The following is a 23,689-nucleotide window of genomic DNA, read 5'->3' as shown; positions in this document are numbered from 1 at the left end:
AAAAAAAAACTTTCTACTTCACCTGCTCCTGTCCCCACTTTGAATTAAGCTTCAAATTCTGGCTGCAGCCCATCTACCATCTGAACCAATTGAGTATAGCTTACCAAGAGATGTCACACCACCAGTTTTATCCTCATAATGATGCATAGGTTCCTGCTCTTGGAAACATTTTGGAATTCATTTCTGAAGGTATTGAAAACCAAAGCACTAAACAGGGATTTAGATAACGTAAGTACACGTCTGGAAAAGTGTTAGTGTTAGCCCTCCTCTGTGTGAAAGTTATAGCACCATATGTTGAAAGCAGACATTGGTGGGAGGCAAGATTGTAGCCCAGACTACTGGAAATATTGTTCAAAGGCACTTCATGGATAGAAAATTTTGCCAAATAAATAATAAATACATGGAAACAAAAATTATACTTTACGCCTCCAATTTCTGAAAGCTGAAGCATGAACCCAGTGTGCTCATTAACAGCTTGTGACTTTACTTAGTGCACTAAATTTGAGTTTTAAGCAGGTGTGGTAAAAACACTTTGAGTGAACATTTAAGCCATGTATTTTGAAATTATGCAAATTAAAGGGCCCTCTATGTCCTCCCTTTTCAGACGTGATTTGAAGAATACAGTATTAGGCAAAAGCAGCTTAGGGTGTTAACTGTTCACTTTAGCTTACCCCTCTTACAAAACATGTCTCTTTCAAACTTCATCTTCCTGCTCAAGGATGTTGGTCTTTGAATTGCAAGATCGCATTCAGGGTCAGTAAAGTCACGAGTAATCCGAAAAGGCGTAATCCACACAGCATCATGTGGAAATTCCAGCAGCTGAAGGGTAGAGGCATTTATGGCTGTCCAGTCTAGAGCTGTCATTTGGTGGTGGCAGTAACAGCAGCCAAAGTTGCCTTTCAAAGACATCGCCATACAAATACACTACAAAGAAATTAAGTGATAGTGTAACATTTATTTTTCAGTAAATTAATGGTAACCTTTAGCATATCATAGAGGGATGACTCAAAATACGACTCAAAATACATCTGTGTCTATAAATACCTCTAACTGCAAGCCTCCAGGTAAAACAAAGGTAAGCCCTGGCACTGCCTTCTGTTGTGCACGTGTTAAAGCAGTGTAATAATGCACAGCCACTCCGCCCAAACAGCCAGTTACAGCCACACACGTACAACTGCAAACATGCTCACATACAGTCACACGCAGATGCGCATCCAGCTGCACATGCAAACCATCATGCACGTGCAGCCACACATACACACAGCCAGAGAGCCAACACCCAGAGACACGGCCATGTACATGCACACACCCACACAGAGGCATGCAGTCCATGCACCCACCCACATCCACCCTTTTTTTTGTTTGTTTTCCATTTTCCTTTTTTTTTTTTTCTCCAGGCATCTTTTGAGGAGCCTCCTGTTACTTGAAATGTTTTTCTAAATCCGTCTATCCTTCTGTTCAGCTGGAATTTCTGTCCTACCCCCTTGCTGGGTGGGAGATATTCAGTTATTTTTGTGTGACTGACACCCTCACCAGCTGTCTTTATCTCATCTAAATGTTCTTCAGACACACGAGTGGGTCCTGTGCCAGCAGCCAGAGCTCCTTCACCTACCTCTTGTCACTCAAAGGCTCCGTGTTCCTTGCAGGCCGTGCAGCAATAGGCAAGATCGACCTGGTCTGGCCTCTCTCCAGGAGGAAGGCAAGACAAGGGAGCTAGAAGCAGATGCTGGGTGCTCTGGTGACATAAGCTGAAGGCACAGATACCTGACTGCATGATGACCCGATGTCCTTATGAATGTGGCCAAGGTAGCAGGAGCAAATCGGGCAAGTAAGCATAAAATACAGCAATGCAAGAGTCAGAAAAGCAAAGTTCACACTTCAGCAGGTACCAATGAATGCAGAGTGAGCCAAGAAACATGGTACGTGCATTGCTGTGAGTTTGGCATGGAAAGTTACACAACAAATTTTTTAATCAATCCCATCACCATAAAAATAAATAAGCAGCTACCTGCAGTCATCTCCTCCTGTACTTATCACGTACTTGTCATCGTGAGAAAAGCGGATGTTGGTAACATGTGCAGAATGCCCAAAATACCGCTTGTGTTTGGCCTGTTGGAAAAGGAAGAGAAGTTCAGGACTTCAGTATGCTAGCCCAGCATTAAGAAGTGACAGCTGACTTGTGAGTGTGTGCATAACCACACCCCCTGCAGTGCTCCTGCCGGAGCTCCTGGTAATCCAAACTGGACACCCAGCTCTGGGAGGTGTGGCCTTCCCAGCAGCTGGAAGGTGGCTACCCTGCCACCTGAGAGCGGCTCTCCTAGGGACAGCCAGTCTGCCACATGGCTCCCACGCTCCTGCAACCAGCGCTGGCTGGGAGCAGCCTGGAGCTGACCTGTTGGGCCGTGCACTTTGGACTCCTCAAAAACATACACTAAGGAATTTGGACATGGGGAAAAGCAAACTGCTTAGATTAAAATAAAATATCTACTTACAAATTTTTCTGTGCATGGGAAATCAAACAGTTTCACCAGACCAAAATCATCGCCTGTGACTATATTTAGGCCAGCGTGGGTCACACATGCACAGTTGACATCTGCTTTATCTGCATTGCGTGGCCAAATTCCAATGACTTCGTCTCCAAGGATGCTGTTCAGAAAGGAAATTAAAAAAGAACATTGGACCATAAGACTTGTGGCTGCTCTTGTCCAGAGAATGGTGAGGCAACAGCCTGCTAACTACCTTCTTTAAAAATCGTTTCCCTCTAAACCATTGCCGGTGTTCTCATAATGGAGAGCATCACAAGAATATATCCTTGTTGCATGGCACCTAAACCGTCTCTGATCATGAATCCTGAGGTTTTCTCCTGTGAAACCACTCCCATTGTTTTATACAAGCAGCTTGAGCAACTGTGGGCTTTTCCCTTCCACATGGGCATGTACTGTACCCTCCTCCCCTTGGTGATTTTTTTTTTTTTAACAGTAATACTCTCTTCTCTTAGCCTGAGCTTTTGAATGGATCTTGTTTGGATCTGAGTTTTTCTCAAAATAGCTTTTTTTTTCCCCCCTTAGCTGAGGTTTCTTTATAATTATTTACCCACACGTTAACTGTCAGGTGCATCTGTCTCCTTCCCAAAAGCTGTGAAGAGCTTAGAAATTAGTAATTTGGGGCGGAATTTTTATGCCTAATTACAGAGCAGTAAGAGTGGGAGGATTCTCACTTATCTTCTCCTAAACATCTGCCTGTACTATCATCCCACCGTTTACTGTCAGATCTGCTTCTGGCCTGTTCCACATTCTACCGTACGTGCACAACTGTGGTTTTGTAATCACATACAAAGGGTCCTATGTAAGTCCATGTCAATAAATATATTTTAATGGTACCCACAACTCCTTTCTATACAATCAGCTCATGTTTCCATGCCTCCTATGCTGCTTGTGCTTGCTGATGTGGGATAAGGTAGCACCTACACCAGCATGCCAATAAAAGTGAACCTGTAACAGCACAGAGCAACTTGAGGGGCAAAGCAGTTCACTGCTGCAAGGCTGAGACTAATGGCAACAAGCCAGAGTGGATATGACAGTAATACCTGACAGCATTAATAATGTTACACAGAGACAGCATGACACCAACCAGCTTCAACCACTGAAAAAGGTGTGTAAGAGCTTTAGGAAAGGGGAGTGTATGTAATTTCTCTTTCAGATTAGTCAAACCCCAGGGACATTTCATGTATTTGGTTTACACAGTCTGATCTTGTGCACTGTATTGTATGCAGTACTGTGCTCATCCCAAGTCAGGTAGAACTTTGTTCCTCAATTTCTCACCTTGTCCATGTGGCCCATGTAATCTTCTCTATCATGGCAGGATCCGTTATTTGCTTTCCTAGTGGTACCTCATGAACTTGACGCTTATAGGCACCAGTTGATACCTGAAAGCAGGAAAGGAAAAAGCTAGAGATTTTGCCAGAAGTGCATCAATTTATCTTTAAAAAAAAAATCCAGCAATAATAGTCTTAACAAGTAGTATCAGCAAATAAACATCACAGATAACCATTGTGGTTTTTTCCTCATTAGCTATAATGATATGTAATATAAAGTAACCTTACAGGATGATAATTGAATGAGGTGTTTATATGCATACTACATAGCTGATGAATTTCCTTTTACTCTCTTGCTTATCTCAACCCCATTACTAAATTCAGAAGGAAATCTCACATGTGAATTCAGCTATGATATGCATCCCAACCTAGAGAAAGGTTTCTATATTGAGCTTATAGTCCACAATTTTATTGTAAGGCAATGCATATGACACTGGGGATAACAGAATACCTTGCCCTCAGCACACTGCTAATCTTTTAAGGGAACTGAGGTGTATTGCTACTGCAGGATATGCAGAACCCAGGGGAAGACCCAACTATTTAGAAAGAAAAAGACAACTTTAAATATAGCTCTGTGAACATCATAAGGGCAATCTAAGTTACCTGATCTGCATCAGAAAGTCTCCCCTACCCTTTCTTACCTCCATCTTGTTATTATGTTTGATAGCAAGTAAGTCACAATAAATAGGAATACGCATGGTCCTATGTGAGACATACCTGTATGTACTTGCTGTCTGCAGAAAAATCCATCTGGATGACAAAACTTGCAATGTCTTTGCAGTAGCCTATTCGGTTTAGGGTTGTACCTTGGGTGAGATCATAAAAATCTACAGTATGTTCTTGTGAACCCACGGCCAAAAACCTGTTATCTGGGCTAATCCTAGACAATAAAATATGGAATGAAGATATAATTTACCATTTCTGTGCAACGTTTTCTTCTGCTTCTTATGATAACACAAAGGGACAAACTTACTTTACTGTGAAACAAGAAAAACCTTTTATCAATAGTGAGATTAAATCCAAACCAAACACTGATGCTTAGATGCTTAATGAGAAAGACTGAGGATGTCATACATAGTGAACTGGTGTTAATGTTGCACTTGTAGAAAGTGCACAGCACAATATGCAGAGTAATCCTGCGTGAGAAAACAGGATTTGCAATTTTATAATGTGTTATATTAACTGCCAGAATCATAGCTCCACAGTATACAAATTACTCAGGTGGATATAACTGAATTATATCAGTTTAAAAAAGAGTGTGCTATATAAGGTGTATGTATATATAAGCTGAAGGTATCTGTCAGTCAGCCAGTAAATGCATTTCATGATTTCATGCAAGTTTCAACAAATACGGAATTGCAAGAAAAATGGAAATCAGCTCTGAACTGGGTGGACTATTTCCTGAGCAAGGGCTGTGTATTTAGAGAACTTCAACTGAAGTTTTTGACATACCTAATATCCTGAATTGCAGACTTCCTGTCTCGCTTTTTGCCCCAAACCTTAAGGCTGTTAACAAGTAAAATAACAAATTCTCCATTCTTCATGCCGATTGCAACCATCTCACCATCAGGACTATATGCAGCACATCTTGCTGGATGGCCTAGATTGACTTTGTTCAGCAGTTTCTGTATTAACAAAAGCAATAGTATCATACCTTTACTGTAGAAATCAAGTAAATGGAAAGTTCCAAGCAAAACATCTAAAAGCCACTTATTAAAAACAAATCCTGTTTCGTTTCCTCTAAATATAAATCTGAAATTGCACATAAAAATCACATCCCACGAGGCATATGTTGCTAAACAGAATTCAAAATACCTTGTTGCAGGATTACTTCAATTTTGACACCAGAAAGAATACTGTTTAGTAAAAAATGGTGAAAAATCAGTTTCCTATTCTATTTAAAAGGTTGTTTTGATAGTGTCTATACTGGTGAGCAGAATAAAGGGGGAATGTAATTTTATTTTATTTGCTACATGTAAACAATAAAATGTTCTTGCAGTTTCACTTACCTGATGGTACTAACAGTATATTCATTTTTCACGTTAAAAATTATCCTTACTAGCTTAGGTGACTAGCTTTTGAAAAGGTTTATGTAGCCTAGCATAACAAGAAACCCCTTTGTCATTTTTAAAATTAATTGCTGATAAATGCAATTTGACATTGGAAAAAAAAAAAAAATCCTGATCTACATATATGCAACATGATCAATTCTAGAAAAAGTCTCTAGAAATTAGGGAGTCATGCCTTCCAGTAGGCAGGCTTATTGTGTATTAGCCAGTAATCTGAGTTACCCAGTGTTAGCAAAGAATTAAAACATGCATGCCAGTCTCTACTTTTAGATCAAAATCTCATTTTTTAATGTTTGTTAAGCAACAAAAGGCACTCCATCAGCATAAATGCTTTTATGTAACTGCATTTGTCTGCAAATAGCTTGCTTTTGGAAAGTGCAGCATGCTAGTTCACCAAGAACTTACCTTTTCACACAGTCACATAGAAGGAAAAGAACAGTACTAAAATAGAAAAAAAACACTGGTCTTCTTATGTGGCTGCTCGAAGGTGCACATGGCTGGAGGAGTGCATATTGTACAGTTGGAAAAATGCATGGTTATATAAAATTCTCACTTTTAATCATTTTCTTTTCAATTAGTGATACTCACTTTGTCACACAGGTCCCAGATTCTTGCTGTTCCATCATTACTTGCAGAGATAAATATGTCTTTTGAGGGGTGAGTTGCTAAGCCCCAAATTTCCCCTTCCATGTGACAGTCAATTAACAAGTTTGAAGCAGCATTTTTTTCTCCTACTTCAAGGATTTCCCCATCTTTTGTTCCCACTAAAATTTTCCCCTGTCCATAGGGAAAAGAGAAAAAGAGAGAGAGATGGTTTGTCAATATAGCAGATACAGTATCACTGGCAGTAAAATACCAACATATTATAGATACATCCGTGATAACTCATCCTGATCTATACTGCTTGTCCATGCAGCATCTTAAAAATAAGAGAGTAAAACACTTTCACATCTCAAGGCCTGATGTCATGTTCAGGTGTTACAGTTGAGTAATGGCAGTGGATTTACGTTGCGCCATTAAGGATTTTTATTCAGATCAAAGTGTTTCCATACCAGTTGGTAAAGTATGATTTTCATACCTCTGAGGTGACTTAGTATCATTTTGGGGCAGTAACAAAAATCTAAACAAAGTGTTAGATTCAGTTAGACTGTAACAGAGAGCATCTACTCTAGCTATACTGGCACTGTCTAAACTGCAAGAGTTTTCTCAGCAAAAACTTGGAGAAAGCATATATTCATACAGCTTAGAAGAGTCTCCTCCTAAATGTTCCCCATCTGATCTTCACCACCAACCATATCCAGTGATGCATTCCAAACTGTGGAATCTGCCACGTTGGCTCACTTACTTTTCCTCTGCAGACAGAGCGCACGCACTCGATGAGCTGGCCTGTCTCAAGCTGAAATGCTCGGCACCGTTTCATCTCTTGATCCCATAGCTTTACAGCTCCCCCTTCTTTAGTGCTGAAAAGGAGTATATTGTGTTACACAGATGTCTCCTGCATGGGCTACCTATCAAATCCTATCAATATTCTTCTGATTACTTAAATAATATAAATACAGCAGAAGGCGATTCAATGTAAGGACACCTTGCTGCCTGTAATATAAAGTAAATAATTAAAATATGATAGATAACACTCACATTTCATGTTTTAAACAGTAGCATACCTAATATGTAAAAAGCAAATTGTTCTCTTGTCACTTAATCTCAAATCTCTGTTGTGGAGATAAGGTCTGCAAAGTTATTACTTTTAGTAAACAGAAGAACTTGCTACTCACAAAGTCTCCAGTGGGAGAGGCAGTCTGTAGGTTGATAGAATTAAAAAAGTAACAAAAAAATTGCCAGTCTGGCAGAAGGTCAGGCCACAGTGAGATCACACAGGTGTTTATATCACTTCTAATTTGAAGTTCAGTACATTCTTTATGGATGTATGCATTACTGTGACCCTCAAGTGTCTTGCCTAATAGTCTTTTACTTACTAAGACTCCTGGGCACGCTGTGTGTCATTTAGATTGAAATTTCTACAGGACAGACATGATTTATCCCTGGGAACCATTTGGTATGTCTACTGCATTACTTATATTAAAATAATATAAGAGAGAAAAGAGTTGTGCACTTTAGGAAGATTATATGTCTTACGGTCTCTCCTTGCCTCCTGTAACAATGAGTCCATCCCGAAGAGTTGTGTACATTGTAAACACTGGCCCTGTGTGAGCTTTTGCCACAAGTCTAATCAGAAAATGATCCTTCCAGACGTAGACATCTCCATTTATGGCACCAGTAAATGTAAGGTTATTCTGCAACAAATAGCAACAATCTTTGATATAATAAATATCTCAGCATTTTTGATCAGCTTGAATTAAAATTATTTTAGCTACTGGACTTCCTGAGAAGATTCAAGTGTAATCAATGTAGGGATTAAAACCCTATGTAGTGAGAAGAATGAGTTTAATGACTGCACTCTAAAGGTGTTTCTTTGAGATGATTAATATGGATCACAATATTAAGCATTTTTTGACAACAAAGTCACTTGTTTGGGCACCAGCATGAGGATTTGGAACCACAGAATGCCTAATCACGGAAATCTAAATGTATACACTTACATTTCACACATTAGTACCATAGTCCGGGGGGTGGGTGGTTAGGAGAAAGGATTTTTTTTTTTTTTTGGTAATTTATACTTAATTTTTCTGTAATTTACTTTTTCTGTAATTTATACTTAATTTTTGTGATGGTAATTTCTATGGAATTTCTGGATGAAGCAGAAGCTATTTGAGACCACGGTAGCATAGTAACACTGCTTTTTCACTTAATATGCATTGTTTTCCATAACTATGAAATCTAAACCATAGGATTGTGGTTCCTTACTGAACATTTGGGATCACTAGCATATGTGACAGCATATATGACAGCATATGTTGTCATATATGACAACATGAAAAAAAAAGGTTGCAGAGCCTATGCACAAAATTACAATCTAATGCACTGTCATTAATAAAAAACGTTCTCTGACAGAGAAACCCAGCCTACTTTAGAAAACTTACATGAAGATCTAAAGGTGTACAAGTATCACATTAAAAGTTTAAGTATTAAGCAAGACCTCCCTTGGTTTTGCACTGGATTTCAACAAAAGGAAATTGACACTTGCAGTTTTAATAAAAAGGTACTATAAAATTTTGTAGCAAGTAATTTGAACTCACTGCTCCGAAGGCAACAGAAAGCATGGTTTGCATTTTGGCGTCTTCCATGGAACCAATGACTCCTTTCTTATAAAGCAAAGCACTGCCAGCTAATGTCCAGAACTTCATGTGTTTTACCCCAACAGAAACAAACTGAGTGTCTGAATCTGGACGGAACTCTACAACAAATATCCTCTCCAGGTGTCCTCCCCTGCTAGCAACTTTAGTCCCTGTTTTAATTAGGAAAGGATAAAAATAGTTAATTTTATCTGCAAAATTAAGCTCTGATATGATTTTATAACATAAATCAACCTGGTATTGGATTAGAAAACTGTTTCAGATGCTGCAAGCTAAGCAAATCCCAACATTATTGTGTATCAAGCATCTTAATTCATGCAACGTGCTTGATCCCTAGTTATTCCATTACATTTGACAGTTTTAGGATCATAATAGCATGACTCGTCACCTTGGTCACTGAAATAACAACACAGAAATTCTGAGTATCATCAGTAAGTTGCCATCTGGTGAAACTCACAGGGAAGCTGACTCTCAAGAATTAGTGTCTCTGACTCTTTGAAGACACCTAGGCACCTGCACGTTGGCTACCTCAGGCCAACAGCCACTAGTAGCGCACTTTCAGAGATCTGGGCTCAAAGTCCACTTGCACAAATTAAATCCAGTTTTTCTGCTCCCAGAATAAGCAGGCCAAAAAGATGAGCATTGCTACCACTACTCTTAAAGAACCTTTAAAGCACAGTAGGACTACTGCATATCCTGAGAACCCTGCTCTGTTTGGACATCGGACGTTCTTTAAGCACATCTTTTTGATAGAACCATTCACAGCAATTAGGAAAACGTACGCCTGCTCCTGAAGTGGAGGAGACAGGCAGTAAGCACAGGTATGTGCAGGGATAACTAAAAATCTGTGGAATTTTTGAAGTAAAGCAGGGAAACATCTAGTGAGCTGAGACCCTTCCCTTCTGTACTCCAGAATTTCCAAAGGTGATAATTCTTTTCAGGAAATGACTTTCCAAAGGCCTAACTACTGCATACAATTTCAAGTTCAAGCAGTTTCAGAAGAAAAATACTTCCCTTAATTTTATGGAATTTTGTATTAAACGTTCTTAACTTACTTCTATTCATAATAGAAATTTAAAACTTATTTTCTTGTTGATATTTTCTAGCACATTGTTTCCTCATTCCATTGAGTTTTTAACTTTTAGGGAGCCATGACACTTGGAGTAAGAACACCAATGCCAAGGGCTTGAAAGGAAAACCAAATAATTGTACTCAGATCTGCCAGGCTGACTGAATGTGTTTTCAAGAGTTACCTTCTTGCCACCTCCACACTGTGATAGTATGTTCCGGATCAACTCCCACTGAAACCAGAAGTTTGCCAGTTGCACTGAAGTTGACATAGTTGACCCCTTTGGTATGGAAGCAACGTAGCATTGAAATTGTTTGCTTACTCATAGCATCCCATATATGAATTGTGGGAGTTGTCCCTAAATGCAAAAAGATGTATTAAAAGAGAATTAATTCAGCATGTCAGAAGCTTCAATGCAAAATATGCATTTTTGCAAGAACATTTAACCTAAACAGACACTTATTATTATTTAAGATTAACACTACTCAAAAAAATCATAAGAGCTTGCAAAAAACACGGGGAAATTATTGTATTTCATGAAGACAAACTCTAAAAGAACAACATAACATTTATGAAGAACATCATGCAAAAGAAATTGTCTGTAGATGTTTCACTTGTATCCGCGATTCACACAGATACAATGAGGTAACATGAGACTTTTACATAACTCTGCTGACCAAGATTCACAAACAAATCAGCCTTACCTGTAAATTCTGTCATATCACCTGCATTGTGAGAGCAATGGCAAATGAGGAAGCACCAAGGGAAAACAACAGGTGAAATAAGTCATGTTTCTAATGCTGAAGTACCAGCATCAGCACCAGAAGGAAAAAAAAATTAAAAAATTGAAAATGGATATGGATTAAATCAACAAAATAAATAGGCAGGAATATTGTTGTACTTTTTTGGGTATATTGTCTTTTATACACAAATATAGCAACAATATTTAGTACTTTCCATTTTAAAATTGGCATTTTAAAGAAACGTTCAAGGCATGCAGTTTTTTAAATTTACTAACTTTGAAACTAAAACGAATCTACAGTTATACAGGATCTCAACCAAAATCAGAAACACTGATTTCATGGGCTCTTACTGACAGAAAAAGGGGCTTTAACAGACATCTGGTCTACATCACAGAAACCAGTATTTTGAACCACAGCTCTGAATGTATGTCTTGATTCTTGTGTTTACTTGGCAATCACATTGAAAGTGCACTCAGCACAGGTGGCAAAGATGGTTTGTCGAGGTGTTCATCTACTACCATTTTTCTGTCTCACTGTTAAATTACTTACTACAGAAGTTATGGACTTGAGCATCCTTCCAGAGTAAAATGAATTAAAATGACTCCATTCTTTTTCATTAAATTAATTATCCTATCTGGGATGAATGATCCTGCATTTTTCTGCATAGTGTTTACTCCTGGAAAAGGACTAGTGAATTTAACAGGACTCCTTATTTAAATAATAAACTCTTCAATACTTATGGTTTTAGCATCAGCCCTTACTTGTGTCATAAATTCTGCATAGATTTCATTCTAATTCTTTCATTTTTGGTATAGCTTTTCTAGTTCTGCACAGGAAATGTTCATTATTGTATTTTCACAGCTAAGCATTTTACTGTTAAACAGTGCCTTGGATACAAGAAGGAAAGAGGGAATTCTGGAAATCTTATGATTACAGATTAATGAGTTGATTCAGCAGAGTTTATAAAAACTTGCTTTCTGAAATAGCATTATATTACAGTTAACTCTAAAATCCAGTGACTCACAATCAGAGATGAAACTATTCCAGGTAGACTCAAATCATAAGAAAATCCTGAGGCTTTATTATCTCTTTAAAATCAAATTTAAGAAAATGAGGACAGTAACATTGGCAAGTCCTGGTAAAATTCCTACACAGAAAAGCCCAAAATAAATCAGTGCCCCTGATAATTCTTGAGTAAAACTTTGTTATATGGAGAGTCACCTACCGATCTGGCTGGTTGCCACAATATTTTTATACTTTGGGTGCTGATTCACAGTTAGGCAGAGAATGTCATCAGTATGCTCCAGGTAGAAACTCTGACTACCTAATAAAAGTCAAACATGGTTTTATTCATGACGGTTTCAAAGAAAGAACCACAACTGAAGCCAAGAACATTTAAGCAGCTTGATGCTACACTCATGCTGTGCTCTCTAAGGGATATTTGGAGGGAGAGCAGAGGGAGAGCTGCTTTGCTTTCATTCCCAGGCACCATTACCAAACGCACTATGAATGTAATCACTAACACATATATAAAAGCAGTATTTAGTAAACTAGCTACGTCTGGGAAACCAGGACTCAGTCCGAGAATCATCCTGTAGCCACCTGTAACTGCAAGAAAAAAAACAAAACTGGCAACACACAGACCAGGTTTCCTGCTTAATTGAAGTAGTCAATGGGAAGCAAAGAGGAGAGCACAGCCCTGGGAAGTTTATGCTCTGCACTGTTCTCCCAAGGGGAATGGCCCAGAAAGAAAAGCAGGGACCATGCTTCCCAGCTCTATGGGTCAGAGGCTGCGTTAGGGCAAGAGTCCCCCAGGGTCAGCAGATGTGACAGCTTTTCTGCCTCTGCCTCTCCTCGGCAGCAGAGCTGTTGAGTGTGCTGCTGTCACCATTCAGTTCACTGTTGCACCAAGAGGGAAGAGAATAAAGCCAGAATTACTGGCTTTGTTTCTTAAGATACATGGAGAATATGGAGTTGTTGGTGCTACAACTCAGAGCTAGCTAAGTTGCGTTTTTTTGTTTGTTTGTTTTCCCATTACCCAAAAAGTCAGGGAATATTTCAACTCCTTCCAAAGAGCCGTTTACTCACATTGCATTGCATCAAAATGTATTCTTCCCTGGAGTATGCCTTTGCTAAAATAACTCAGAATGAAACAGTGGATTTTACTGCTCCTAAAATTTTAAGGATGCTCAACATTTCACATCTCAGGCGCTCCCTCTGAGAAAGCAATTCCTATGTCTTCAGTGTGGATCTTAGCAAGGCCTAACTGCAGAAATAAGACAGTTTTTCCTCACGCTTCCAAACAGAATCTCGTACCTCCTGAAAGGAATAGAATGGCTCTACAGGATGACCTCAATAGCAGAGCTTGTCAGATGGAGAAATAGCCATTGAAATTACTTTGCATTATTTATTGAGATGCAGAATGTGAAAAACTTGCAGGGCTGTTAAAAAACTATGACTTTCATACAGAAAGGTTTCATTTTTACAGTAATTTTTGTCTCAAAGTACTGTTTCAAGTTGAATTACCAGTAGAAAGATTTTGAACTATGCCTGCTGCAGCTGTGTGGAAAATAATATCAGCACCATCATTTAGGTAATGAAGGTTGTTGCGACAATCAAATCCTCTGTATCCAAAAACATGGTCTAAAGCCAGCTCCTAGTCAAATAAAACAGAAAGAAAGAATAAAAATGAAATAGAAGAATAAACAAAGAGGTTAGAGAGTTTGAAACACATAAGTGAAGTCCGGAAGTCATTGCACAAGACACAAGTATCTTGTAAAAGCAAAAAATAATAATAATAATTATCTATCCCTGATAAATATATGTTGCTTTAAAAAGGGTCCGATTTTATTAACCTTTGCATCATAGATTCATATCTATATAGAATATCTGCTATTTACAAATATCTTTACTTCTAATTGAAGTCTTCAAAATAGACCAAGTTCTGATATTAAAGTCCTTATGGGAAGCAAAGGCAGGCTATAAGCAACTCCGTAACTAAAACATTAATAAGAGGTGTCTCAGACATTTCATCTTACAATGAGCATTGTCAAGGAAATTTCCTACAGAAAAACGCTGCTGGTCAATGGATTGTTCTTAGATTTTCTGTTATAGCAAATGGATCTTAATGGATCTGTCCCAGACACAATTACAGCTTACTTTGAACAATGCGAATGACAGTGACAGACCAAGCAATCGTAAATTGTTCAAACAGTCCAGAGAATATTTCTTGTTCAGCATATTTCATGGACATTCCAAATAGCTGGGGGGAGTGGAGGGGAGGGCCTACAGTTTGAGGAAAATGGTATGTGGCCAGATAAACAAGCAAAGTTCATAATTCAAAATAATGTAATTTTTGTAATTCAAAATAATGCACGTGATTTTGCACGTGCAAAAGTGCCATTTCTGACTGGATTTCCATTGCGGTTATTTAGTGTGGGTTCTGATGTGGATGAACATACACCTTAGCTGTACCTGTCCTTCAATATAATACACAAATTTTGGGTGTGGAAAGATCTGTTGTTACAGGTAAGCTTCAATACCCTGAATCCAAGAATCCAAGGGTTTTGTTTGTTTGTTTGTTTTTGTTTGTTTGTTTTTCTGCCAGAGGTTGCTGGCTATCACGTCTTCTGCTGTTTGCTGTCAGTGCTGAGAACACTATGTAGAAGTTTCTTTCCCTTTTCTTCTGCCTATAAATAACTTCAGCTGTGCTCAAAATAGGGATGAATTTCACCCAGAGCATATTACTTCTAGAGCAAATTAATAAATACTAAGTCTGACCTCAACCAGTTTCTTTTTTTTGTTGATATTGTTCTTTTGCAGTTTTTCAGGTTGAGGAGCAGCTCTGCTAACTGGCGGCCTGAAACAAACATATGTAGAAAGGAAGACAATCAGTATGTTTGAAAGCAAAACTAATCCTGTAAAACCATAGTTTATGTTTTACAAGTGAACAAGAAATGGCCAATTGCAACTACATGTTTAATGCCTAGATTTTAGAGTTTCATAATAAACCAACAAAAATCATATGCATTTTGACAGACGGAGCGTAAATAACATTCATGTAGATTTTGTGGATGAGTAGCAGAACAGACCATCTTACACCAATTTTTATTTTTAAATTCTAATGATTTAAATCCATAGGAAAGTCCTGGAATACCAACGGAGAGTAAATTGTTGCTTTCAGAAATGCTCTAAAAGACTTTCTATATCTGAAGTTAACCCTCCTCCAACCTTGCTTCTTCTGAGAAATCCCATCACAAAACCTTGACTTGACATTATTAAAATCTTTTCAAAATCACATTAAAGATACAAGTGTTACATTTTAGCCTGTGTAAGTCATTTATCAGTGTGAATTTTAAAAAGTCTAAGGCCAGCGAAGCATCTTTATATAATTACAGTTGCTGAAAGTAACTAAAAAGGCAATACAGACTGAAAAAAATTGTGCAAACAACATCTGTTACAACATCAGATAACACCTACTGCTATGAAATATACTAACTGGAAGGCAACAGTCTACAGTTAACAGAGAAATGATTATATGAGAGGCAGCAAAGGGTGTATTTGACTTGATCCTTCCAAGAAAAAAGAAGAGGCACAAACCTAAACAGGAGTAGAGGGTGCTCAGCCTCTGGAAGTTCATGACCTAACAAAACCAAACACCTGCTGCACTGACTCCAGTCTGGAGGACTATTACGCTAATTTGAGCATAATCATTACCATTTTCTGGTACTAGAAATTCAGGAGGCTAAATTCTAACCCTGTCAACAACAGAACAGACCCATAAAAATTGTACTGGATTATCAGAGAATTTAGCCCATATAATTTTGGCCTAAATTTTTCATCATGTTTGATCAACTGTTAGTTAGAAGATGGATCCTGCTAGAAGGCTGGAATAGGAGCAGTGATAGCAGAAGAATAAAAACAGGTATTATGATTAAACGCTCACTTCAAAACATCACTTGTTGGCTGCAATTATTAATATGAAAAGCATCACTGCATGCCTTTGAACTCCAATTGCAGATTCCGGAGACAGGGTTAAACAACAGGCTTCTGTAAGTAAAAACAAACCAAACCAAAACACCTGGTCTCAATTAAACTCAATTTATTTAATTGAGGCTTGAATCTGGAAAGTATTTTTGCAGTTTAAGATTTCAAAAAGGAATGAATTTGATACACATTATAGATGCTGTGAAATTTTAAATGTTCTTGTCCTTACACTGTAACTATCACTAATTATTATTATTTTATTATTATTTTTTTTTTTTGCAAAAATCATTTCAGAAGAGTGAAATACCTTTTGCTTAGCGGGAACTGATTTTTCTACAACTGCGTTTTTATGAAAGCTGTTAAAGACAACATTTGACAAAATGCATAGCTAGAACACATTGCTACACAATTAGAATACTTATTGCAGGAATAGGTAGCATGAAAATCTGAGTTCTAAAAAAGACACAACAGAACTGAAAGTAAACAGACTAGCCCACTTCTCAAGCAAACAAACTCACTAAGTACTAGCAAAGTACATTATTAGATCTTTTGACATTAAAAGAGTAAAAGAGTTAGTTACCTTGATCCCCTTGTAAGCAGCAAACAAAGTCAAGTAAGAAACTTAATACAGTTTAGGTGTACTTCTGACCACTTTACTCATGCACAAGCATTTTTAGAGTTGATCAGTCATTCCCGTGTGGCACAAAACATGCTATTCAAGCATGCCAGCAAAAACTAAAACAGAAATTAAAGAGTGCACCAGTCTACAAATTCAGAAACATCATTCCCTAGCATTATTGGGTGTATTCTTAACTCAAGATCCTACAGGACAGGGAGGGGAAAAAAGGAAGCTACATAAATGCTTCCTGCACACTTTATGCTGAAGGAGAATGTGATTCCGTGCGTTTCTTTATTTTCAGGTGCCTAACAGGAATGGCAACTGGTAGAACTTAACATTCTTATAAGCACTGTTAAAGAGTTCCACACAATGGATGCTTGTTTTCTATCCTACTTCAGCTTGCAGTTTAGCCTGATAATTGTTCTCTGGTAGGCCAACTTATGTACAGGGACAGCCTGTACTTTTTGTTCACAGGGAAACAAGTACCTTTATTTTCTCTGGAAGTGGTCAATCAAGTTGTGTTACATAACCATCAACGGTAATTGGACCAAATAGCAGTGCAATCACCAGTAGAGAAGGGATGGAGGAAATTATTATAAAACTTAATTCTTTTGCAAAATAAAAACACTATGCGATGCTAGAACAGAAAAAGCACTTTCACCCCAGATTTACTAAGGCCTTTGAATCATCGCTTATAAAAATAATAAATTGTTTTCCTGTACGCCTCTTGCTCTTTTTTTCTGTTTTAGTGTAATTTTAAAATGTATAATTTTCACATTTCTTTACCTTGGCATATCTGTTGAAGTTTATGACAAGAGCAAGCCAAAAATTTTTATGAAAGCAAGAGAACACTACCACTATGACATGACTAATAACCACTAGATAGTAAACATGAGATTTAATTTGGAAACATACACATACACACACATACTTTTATATATGTATCTATTCACAGTACACATAAACACTAATGTTGTGTGCATTCATATATACATACACGTATATATACACACATATGCATTCATTGCCTTATCATCATCTTAATTAAAGAAACATAAAGCAGCATCAATTTGACTTCTGTTTTTAACAAGTCTATGACTAGACCTAATTTATTTTGATAAATAGGATGGCAGTGTCAAGACAAGAAATTTGCACTATAGGACACTGCATATATTTACCCTTTGTGGCCTACACAATCTGCATTGTACATTCACAGCAATCTGTGCTTTTTCTGTGCTGTATGTTGTTAGTACTTACTTGACAATTCCCTGCCTCCAAAGGAAAGCAAGTTAAAACATAATACAAGTATTAACGGTTTCTTTCCAGTAACGTAAAATAAACGTGCTTATGTTATGTTATGGGATGAATGAGTTCCAGGAAAGATGAGACAGTCAGACATTAGAGGGGTCCTTAAGATACTGTGAATACAGCAAATAAAATTTCTGTTACTGATGATTACCTTGATTATATGCTTATACAACTATGCATGGTTATAAATCAGTGAGCTGCCTCCAGATTTAAATTGACCAAATCTCACCCACTCTCTTTACAGGTCTTAATACAGAAATGAAAAAGGTGCAAGTGTCAACTCACTTGCCCTCACCTGACAAGTAAGGCTATCTGAAGTGGCCAAGACCAGCAAGTAGAAAGAGGAGCCTAAATCCTGAGTGGGACGTACAGGCAGCACTAGGACAGAGAACAACAGTTGGATGTACCAAAAGCAGGGCAGGGGACAGGGAAGGGGCTTTTAGAAGAGTGGGGCATCTTGAGGAAGATATAGTCTTCGAGAATAGGATGTCAAAGCACACAAAAAAAGTTAAATGCATTTAGATAGAAAATATAGGAGAAAAAAAGCAGACCAAAGAAATTGTTACGATAAATTCCCTGGGATAGGGATAACCAACACGTTTTTACAGCACATGGGGTAACTGCTCTCTGAAGAGAGATGCCTCCTGCATCTGTAGCAAGTTGGAAAGAAAAAAAATATTCCCTTCTGAGGCCAATGGGAACAGAATTGGACCTTCAGAAACAACGCTGCATGAAAGCAACAAACACTGAGGTTTGGAGAAGGGACAGATGGACAAAAATGCCCTGACACTGAGAAGGTGACAGGCAGGGCCCAGCAGGACTAGGCAGAGGAAAAGTGTAAGAAAGTCCAACTACGAGGCTAAGGCATGCATTTAGCTGGCTGCTAGCTGGAGAAGGAACACATCTGGATGCTAGACAAATATAAAAATGAACAAGGACTGCTCCCAGGAAGAGAAAGCAAAGGTCAAAGTAAGATGATCTACTAGTACATTTGCTTGGATGAGAGAATTAACAACCCTAGATTCAAAAAAAACAAATTTCATTTCAGAAAAAAAAAATAAAAAAAATGCAAAAGGGCTTTGGAAGGCACATTTCCACCAGTTGACAGGAAGGGGCCTCCCAAGAGCTCTAAAACTGCTGCAAAACTCCTAGCTTTAAGGAGAGATTCTGTGAATTCTAAACCTTTGGATTTTCCCATCTCAACTTACACAGTAGTTTTATAAACAACTTTTCCTGCTTCTGCTTTCCTTTACATTTTATAGGTAGCACGAGAAAACAAAAAAGAACAGTATTCAACATGAAGGTATCCTACTTTTTAATACAGTGAATCAAAACAGAACTGAAAAACAAAATCAAAACAAAACTAGAGGGAAATATCAATTGTAATCTGAATCATTTTTAAAAGCATAGCACTGAAGAAGCTTTAGCATGGTTATATTAATCATTTAACATGTATGCTGATGCACTCTTTAAAAAAAAAAAAAAAAAAAGGGTATTGCAGAATGTATGGTGGTGATAGCCATTTTCAAGTTTTTATAAGGGAAGCTAGTCACTGCATTCACGGGTTATTCTAGTCTCCAAATGTGAAACAAGCAGAAAAGCAGATTCATAAGTACAATCAGTTCTGAATGAAATCTGAAGGCCTTTATTTTTGAACAAGTTCATTGTTCTAAACAACCTGTGAAGTTGTTATTTTAAGTAACTATTGCAGATAGTCTGGCTCTAGTGCGCAGAGATGTGTCATACACAATACACTGCATAGACAGGACAGTCTGGAAGATCCCTCAGCCACCTGTTCACCTGTCTGCCAAATCGAGCTTCAAGGAACACACTGTAACATGCTTTAGGCAAAATCTAATTTTCTGTCTTTGAGCTAAAAAGTTTAGAGTACCTCATATCGTGAGACTTCAGGAGATCTCTCTCCATATACCACCAAGGCCCCAGCACCAACCCTACTTTAGCACGTTCTGTGAAGTCTTTCTCTTTTCTCAGTTTATGATCAAGTCTGAGCAGAAGTCTTTTCAATTTGTTTCATTTTTCCTTACATAAATTCTGACACATTTTGCAGCTGTGCTCACTGCATAAGTATGAACATTCAACCAATAGCTTATGGAGAACTTTGGGACTGGAGGTAGAACATAACAGGTAGACACATCAGCATCCTTCCCCTGTGTAACAACATAAGCTGTATCAGAAACAACACTTTTTCAATCCTTCCTGGAGTACAACCCCCACAGCAAAAAGCCCTCAAAACGCCTGAATATTTCACATCCACCTCGGTGTGGAGAGCATTTCTCACGTTCAGACAGAGAAATCTTGGGAACGTGCACTGCAACAGTATTGGCATCCTGCAGTTCCACACTCACCAAGTGTACACAAATGCAAAAGACCTCTGGGCCAGCTTTGTGCTGACCTGTGGGAGAAGCAAAATTGACTCCAAATTCAATAGGTTAGCAGGAACTGTGAAAATATCAGTCACAATGTGCTCAAGCCTTGGGGACAACTGTGACGAAATCAGCATGCTGCCAAAAACATTTAGGATGCATTAACTTGACATAATGCTGTGAGAAAGTAAAAGTGAATATTCCAAAGGATGCTACTCAAACAGTGGACTTGTGCTGAAATAAGCCAAAAGTTATTTTCTCTACCCCACAGATGTGTTTTTCCAGACACATTTTGGATCATTCCCACCTACACATAAATACCACACAGATTCACATTCAAAGCTTTTACACTGCACCCGCAAAAGTGTGCATGTAAAAGTGCATGAGCAAATTTTAACCATATGCCTAATATTTCACTTCATGGTACAAAGGCTTGTACCACTTGGAGGCAACTTTGGAAGCTTACATAATTTGGGTCATGTTGTTGTAAAGAAATAATCAAAAGAATAATGTTTGAAGAGAAAAACAATCCAAATTCTTACTTCTTAGCAGAACATATGGTTACAAATGATGCACAATAACACACTTCGGAACAAGCTCTGAGACAGGTAACTCACGGAAAGTGAGACAAGCTGTATGTTAAGAAAACAGAAAACTAGACAAACATGCTAATGTTGCTTTTTGTTTTCTACACATTCAACCTGCTTAAAAGGGTTTTCCATCACCAGGTATGTTACAAGTTTTCAGTTTATGTAGAGTCATGCAAATCAAACTAAATGAAAGCTGCAAACACAGGACATATGTTAGCGGTTAGTAGAATGCAAAATGCAAATATATCTTTGCCTTTTGTATTAGTAAGGTAAATACAATCTTTATGCAAGCTTGTTTTACTTCTTATTGTATAAATTCTTTGCCAGTTAATATGGTCCCAGTTAAAAAGTTAGCCCTTATCTGAAATAAAGCACAGTTCCTATGTAACACACAGTATAGCTTACAATTGTCCTGGATTGTCTGAGACAGTCCCACCATTGACCAAGTGGTCCCGCGGTGTGGGAGCACTGCTCTTGGAGCTCCCACACCGTGAGACTGCTCCTGCAGCACCTCTCATTGGCACCCCGCTTCTATATCATACAGGCAGAGCAAGGAAGAGGATGCCAATCAGAGGAGCAAAAAAGGAAGAGAAAAATAAGGGTGGGGGGAGGATAGGAAGACAGACATGGAAAGGGAGAAGAAGAAAAACAAGAAGGTTGGGGAGAGGAGAGAGAAACAACAATCAATTAATTATCTTAACCAAACGCAGAAACTAATACAACTGCAAGACATTTAAATACTGTTCCTCAGCCTCATCTCTCCTGTAACTGCTGAAAGGGACAATAAACCTTGGGTACCTCATGAAAATACCAGAGCATTGTTAATTTAAAATCCTGCAGATAAAATTTTTCTTGCAACTTCTACATTCCTCCAAGACATCTGCAGACTGATTATTATTTTCTTATGTAATTAAATAAAAAAGGACAAGTACACTTGATAAAGGGCTCTCATTTTCTTTTCTAAGGCAGCACCTTAATATTATCTCCAAGTTTGTTATTTTTTGCCCTTTATAATAATGACATTTCTCCTCCCAGTTTGCTTTGGGGCCCAGCACTCTGGAGATCTAGAGAAGGCCAGTGTCATACTGATTTCATTTGTATTTTGCAGGATTGTGTTAAGCACAGAGTACATGCTAAGTAGTGAAATGGAGAGCACAGCAGCTGCTCAAAGTCACTGTCATCTTGTGTCAAGTATTACGTCAAGTCTGTCCTCCTACTCTCCTACCCATGACGGGGGAGAGACAAGAACTGCTGGCTCCTCTCTTTGTAAAAAAAAAAAAAAAAAAAAAAAAAAGACAGTAGACTAAGTCTTTGTATTAATTTACAGAGAGTCATTTGTAAATCACTGATTCCTTTCCAGAAGGCTGCTGGTTGTTGCGTTGTTGCAAACTTTTTCCTACACAACCCAGCACTGCCTGTGTCAGCTCTCAACCATATGCTTGCAGCTCGGCAGGTGACACAATACAGTTCTTTTGATCAAACTCATCTTCAGTTGTACAATGATTGTTGTTTCTAGGGAGGCTAAGTACTTTGCGTTTTTCTGATACACCATTCTTATTATGAAGTTACAGTCCTGCAAGCTTATCCTAGCAAACCCCAAAGTTAAAATTCTGTATTATAAAGATGAAAATGTAGCTACAATAAAGAGGAAAATAAAACAGCAATCTTGCACAAAAATGGTCTGCTAGGTATCACATCACATTTGAAGCTTATTTGTGCTTATAAGCAGGGAATTAACTTGTAACAATTCACGTTCTAAATATTAGGAGTTGGACTTGGTGATCCTTATTGGTCCCTTCCAACTCGGGATATTCTATGATTCTATTAAAATATTACTATTTAAAGAAAGAAACAGAGTGAGCTTAAAGTCCTTGACCCCAAGAAGCAGCTCAAAGCTATAGTTCCAGCTACTCCCCTCTGGTTTTGGAGATGGAGCTGGAAACTCTCTCGTTTTGCCTCTCTCTCTCTTTTTTTTTTTTTCCTTTCTTAAATTAAACTTACTTTGTTTAATTTTGCGTTTCTATCCACCATACCTATGAACAACTCACAATTTTCCTTTCTTCTTTCTCAGACACATAATGAAAACACAGCAAGGAGGACACTTCTTTCTGCATTATGCTATCAAGTAAACTGGCAGTTTTTGAGGTCTTGTGCTGAACTCACTCCTAACTTAAATGGCCTTTCAGCTTCTAATATAATTTTCAAAATTTGCATAATGTTATCATCTCAAAGCATGTAGTTGCATTTATTTGCAGAGTATGCAAATCCCCACAGATGCACAATCCTTGGTTCATTTTGGGGTCTTCATACAGACATACGACACTATTACTAAGAAAGATTTAAGATTTGGGACTTGGAGAATTTTCTCCAGACAACCTTCCCCCTCAAGACAACCAGGTTTTCCCACATATCTGCCTGAAAGAGAATAGAAAACATCATCTTGGTTCCCTTCTTCATATCTGAAGGGACTGGGAGAGGCTACTTCAGCAGTGCCTTCCAGAAAAAGTAAAGCTTTGTGAACTGGCTTCAATATTAATTGTTGCCATCTCACTCAACCCAGTGCACGGAGATTTCAAGACTCCACGTCCTGAAGACCTGCCGATTTAGAACTTTTCCTGGACTCTGACAACTGAGTATTTGTAGGCTTTGAATTTTGTCTGGCTCAATCAGCTGTCACTTTAGACCCTTGTAGGTACAAAGAAAAGTCAGCCAACTGCTTTCGGGAAGATTTTAGAACATGGTCAGACAAAGCCTTCATTAGCTGCTGCATTCTTTTGTATTGTCAGAAAAGAT

The 23,689-nt window shown here is 38.1% G+C and overlaps 1 protein-coding gene across 6 annotated transcripts in view; it reads right to left on the bottom strand.

Moving 5' to 3' along the window:
- EML6 (EMAP like 6) overlaps window positions 1-23,689 on the bottom strand; it is a 128,873-nt gene continuing 105,184 nt past the window's right edge. Inside the window, exons 28-44 of one of the 6 annotated variants that reach the window (XM_035322297.1) lie at window positions 21,302-21,427; window positions 16,576-16,584; window positions 14,790-14,868; window positions 13,536-13,665; window positions 12,235-12,333; window positions 10,971-10,991; window positions 10,451-10,624; window positions 9,141-9,349; window positions 8,080-8,237; window positions 7,289-7,403; window positions 6,532-6,720; window positions 5,327-5,499; window positions 4,592-4,754; window positions 3,822-3,925; window positions 2,493-2,646; window positions 2,009-2,109; window positions 1-924 (exon numbers count right to left, since the gene is read on the bottom strand). In XM_035322297.1, coding sequence (XP_035178188.1) covers window positions 900-924; window positions 2,009-2,109; window positions 2,493-2,646; window positions 3,822-3,925; window positions 4,592-4,754; window positions 5,327-5,499; window positions 6,532-6,720; window positions 7,289-7,403; window positions 8,080-8,237; window positions 9,141-9,349; window positions 10,451-10,624; window positions 10,971-10,991; window positions 12,235-12,333; window positions 13,536-13,665; window positions 14,790-14,868; window positions 16,576-16,584; window positions 21,302-21,427 — 2,029 coding nt within the window. In that variant the 3' untranslated portion in view covers window positions 1-899. Of the gene's footprint in view, window positions 925-2,008; window positions 2,110-2,492; window positions 2,647-3,821; window positions 3,926-4,591; window positions 4,755-5,326; window positions 5,500-6,527; window positions 6,721-7,288; window positions 7,404-8,079; window positions 8,238-9,140; window positions 9,350-10,450; window positions 10,625-10,970; window positions 10,992-12,234; window positions 12,334-13,535; window positions 13,666-14,789; window positions 14,869-16,575; window positions 16,585-17,871; window positions 17,887-21,301; window positions 21,428-23,689 lie in introns of those variants that run through there. The other 5 variants (XM_035322299.1, XM_035322298.1, XM_035322300.1 and 2 more) reach the window with 5 other exon arrangements.

This window comes from Oxyura jamaicensis, chromosome 3 (genome assembly GCF_011077185.1).
Source record: "Oxyura jamaicensis isolate SHBP4307 breed ruddy duck chromosome 3, BPBGC_Ojam_1.0, whole genome shotgun sequence".
Taxonomy (NCBI): domain Eukaryota; kingdom Metazoa; phylum Chordata; class Aves; order Anseriformes; family Anatidae; genus Oxyura; species Oxyura jamaicensis.
This window is presented reverse-complemented; position numbering and strand designations above follow the sequence as displayed.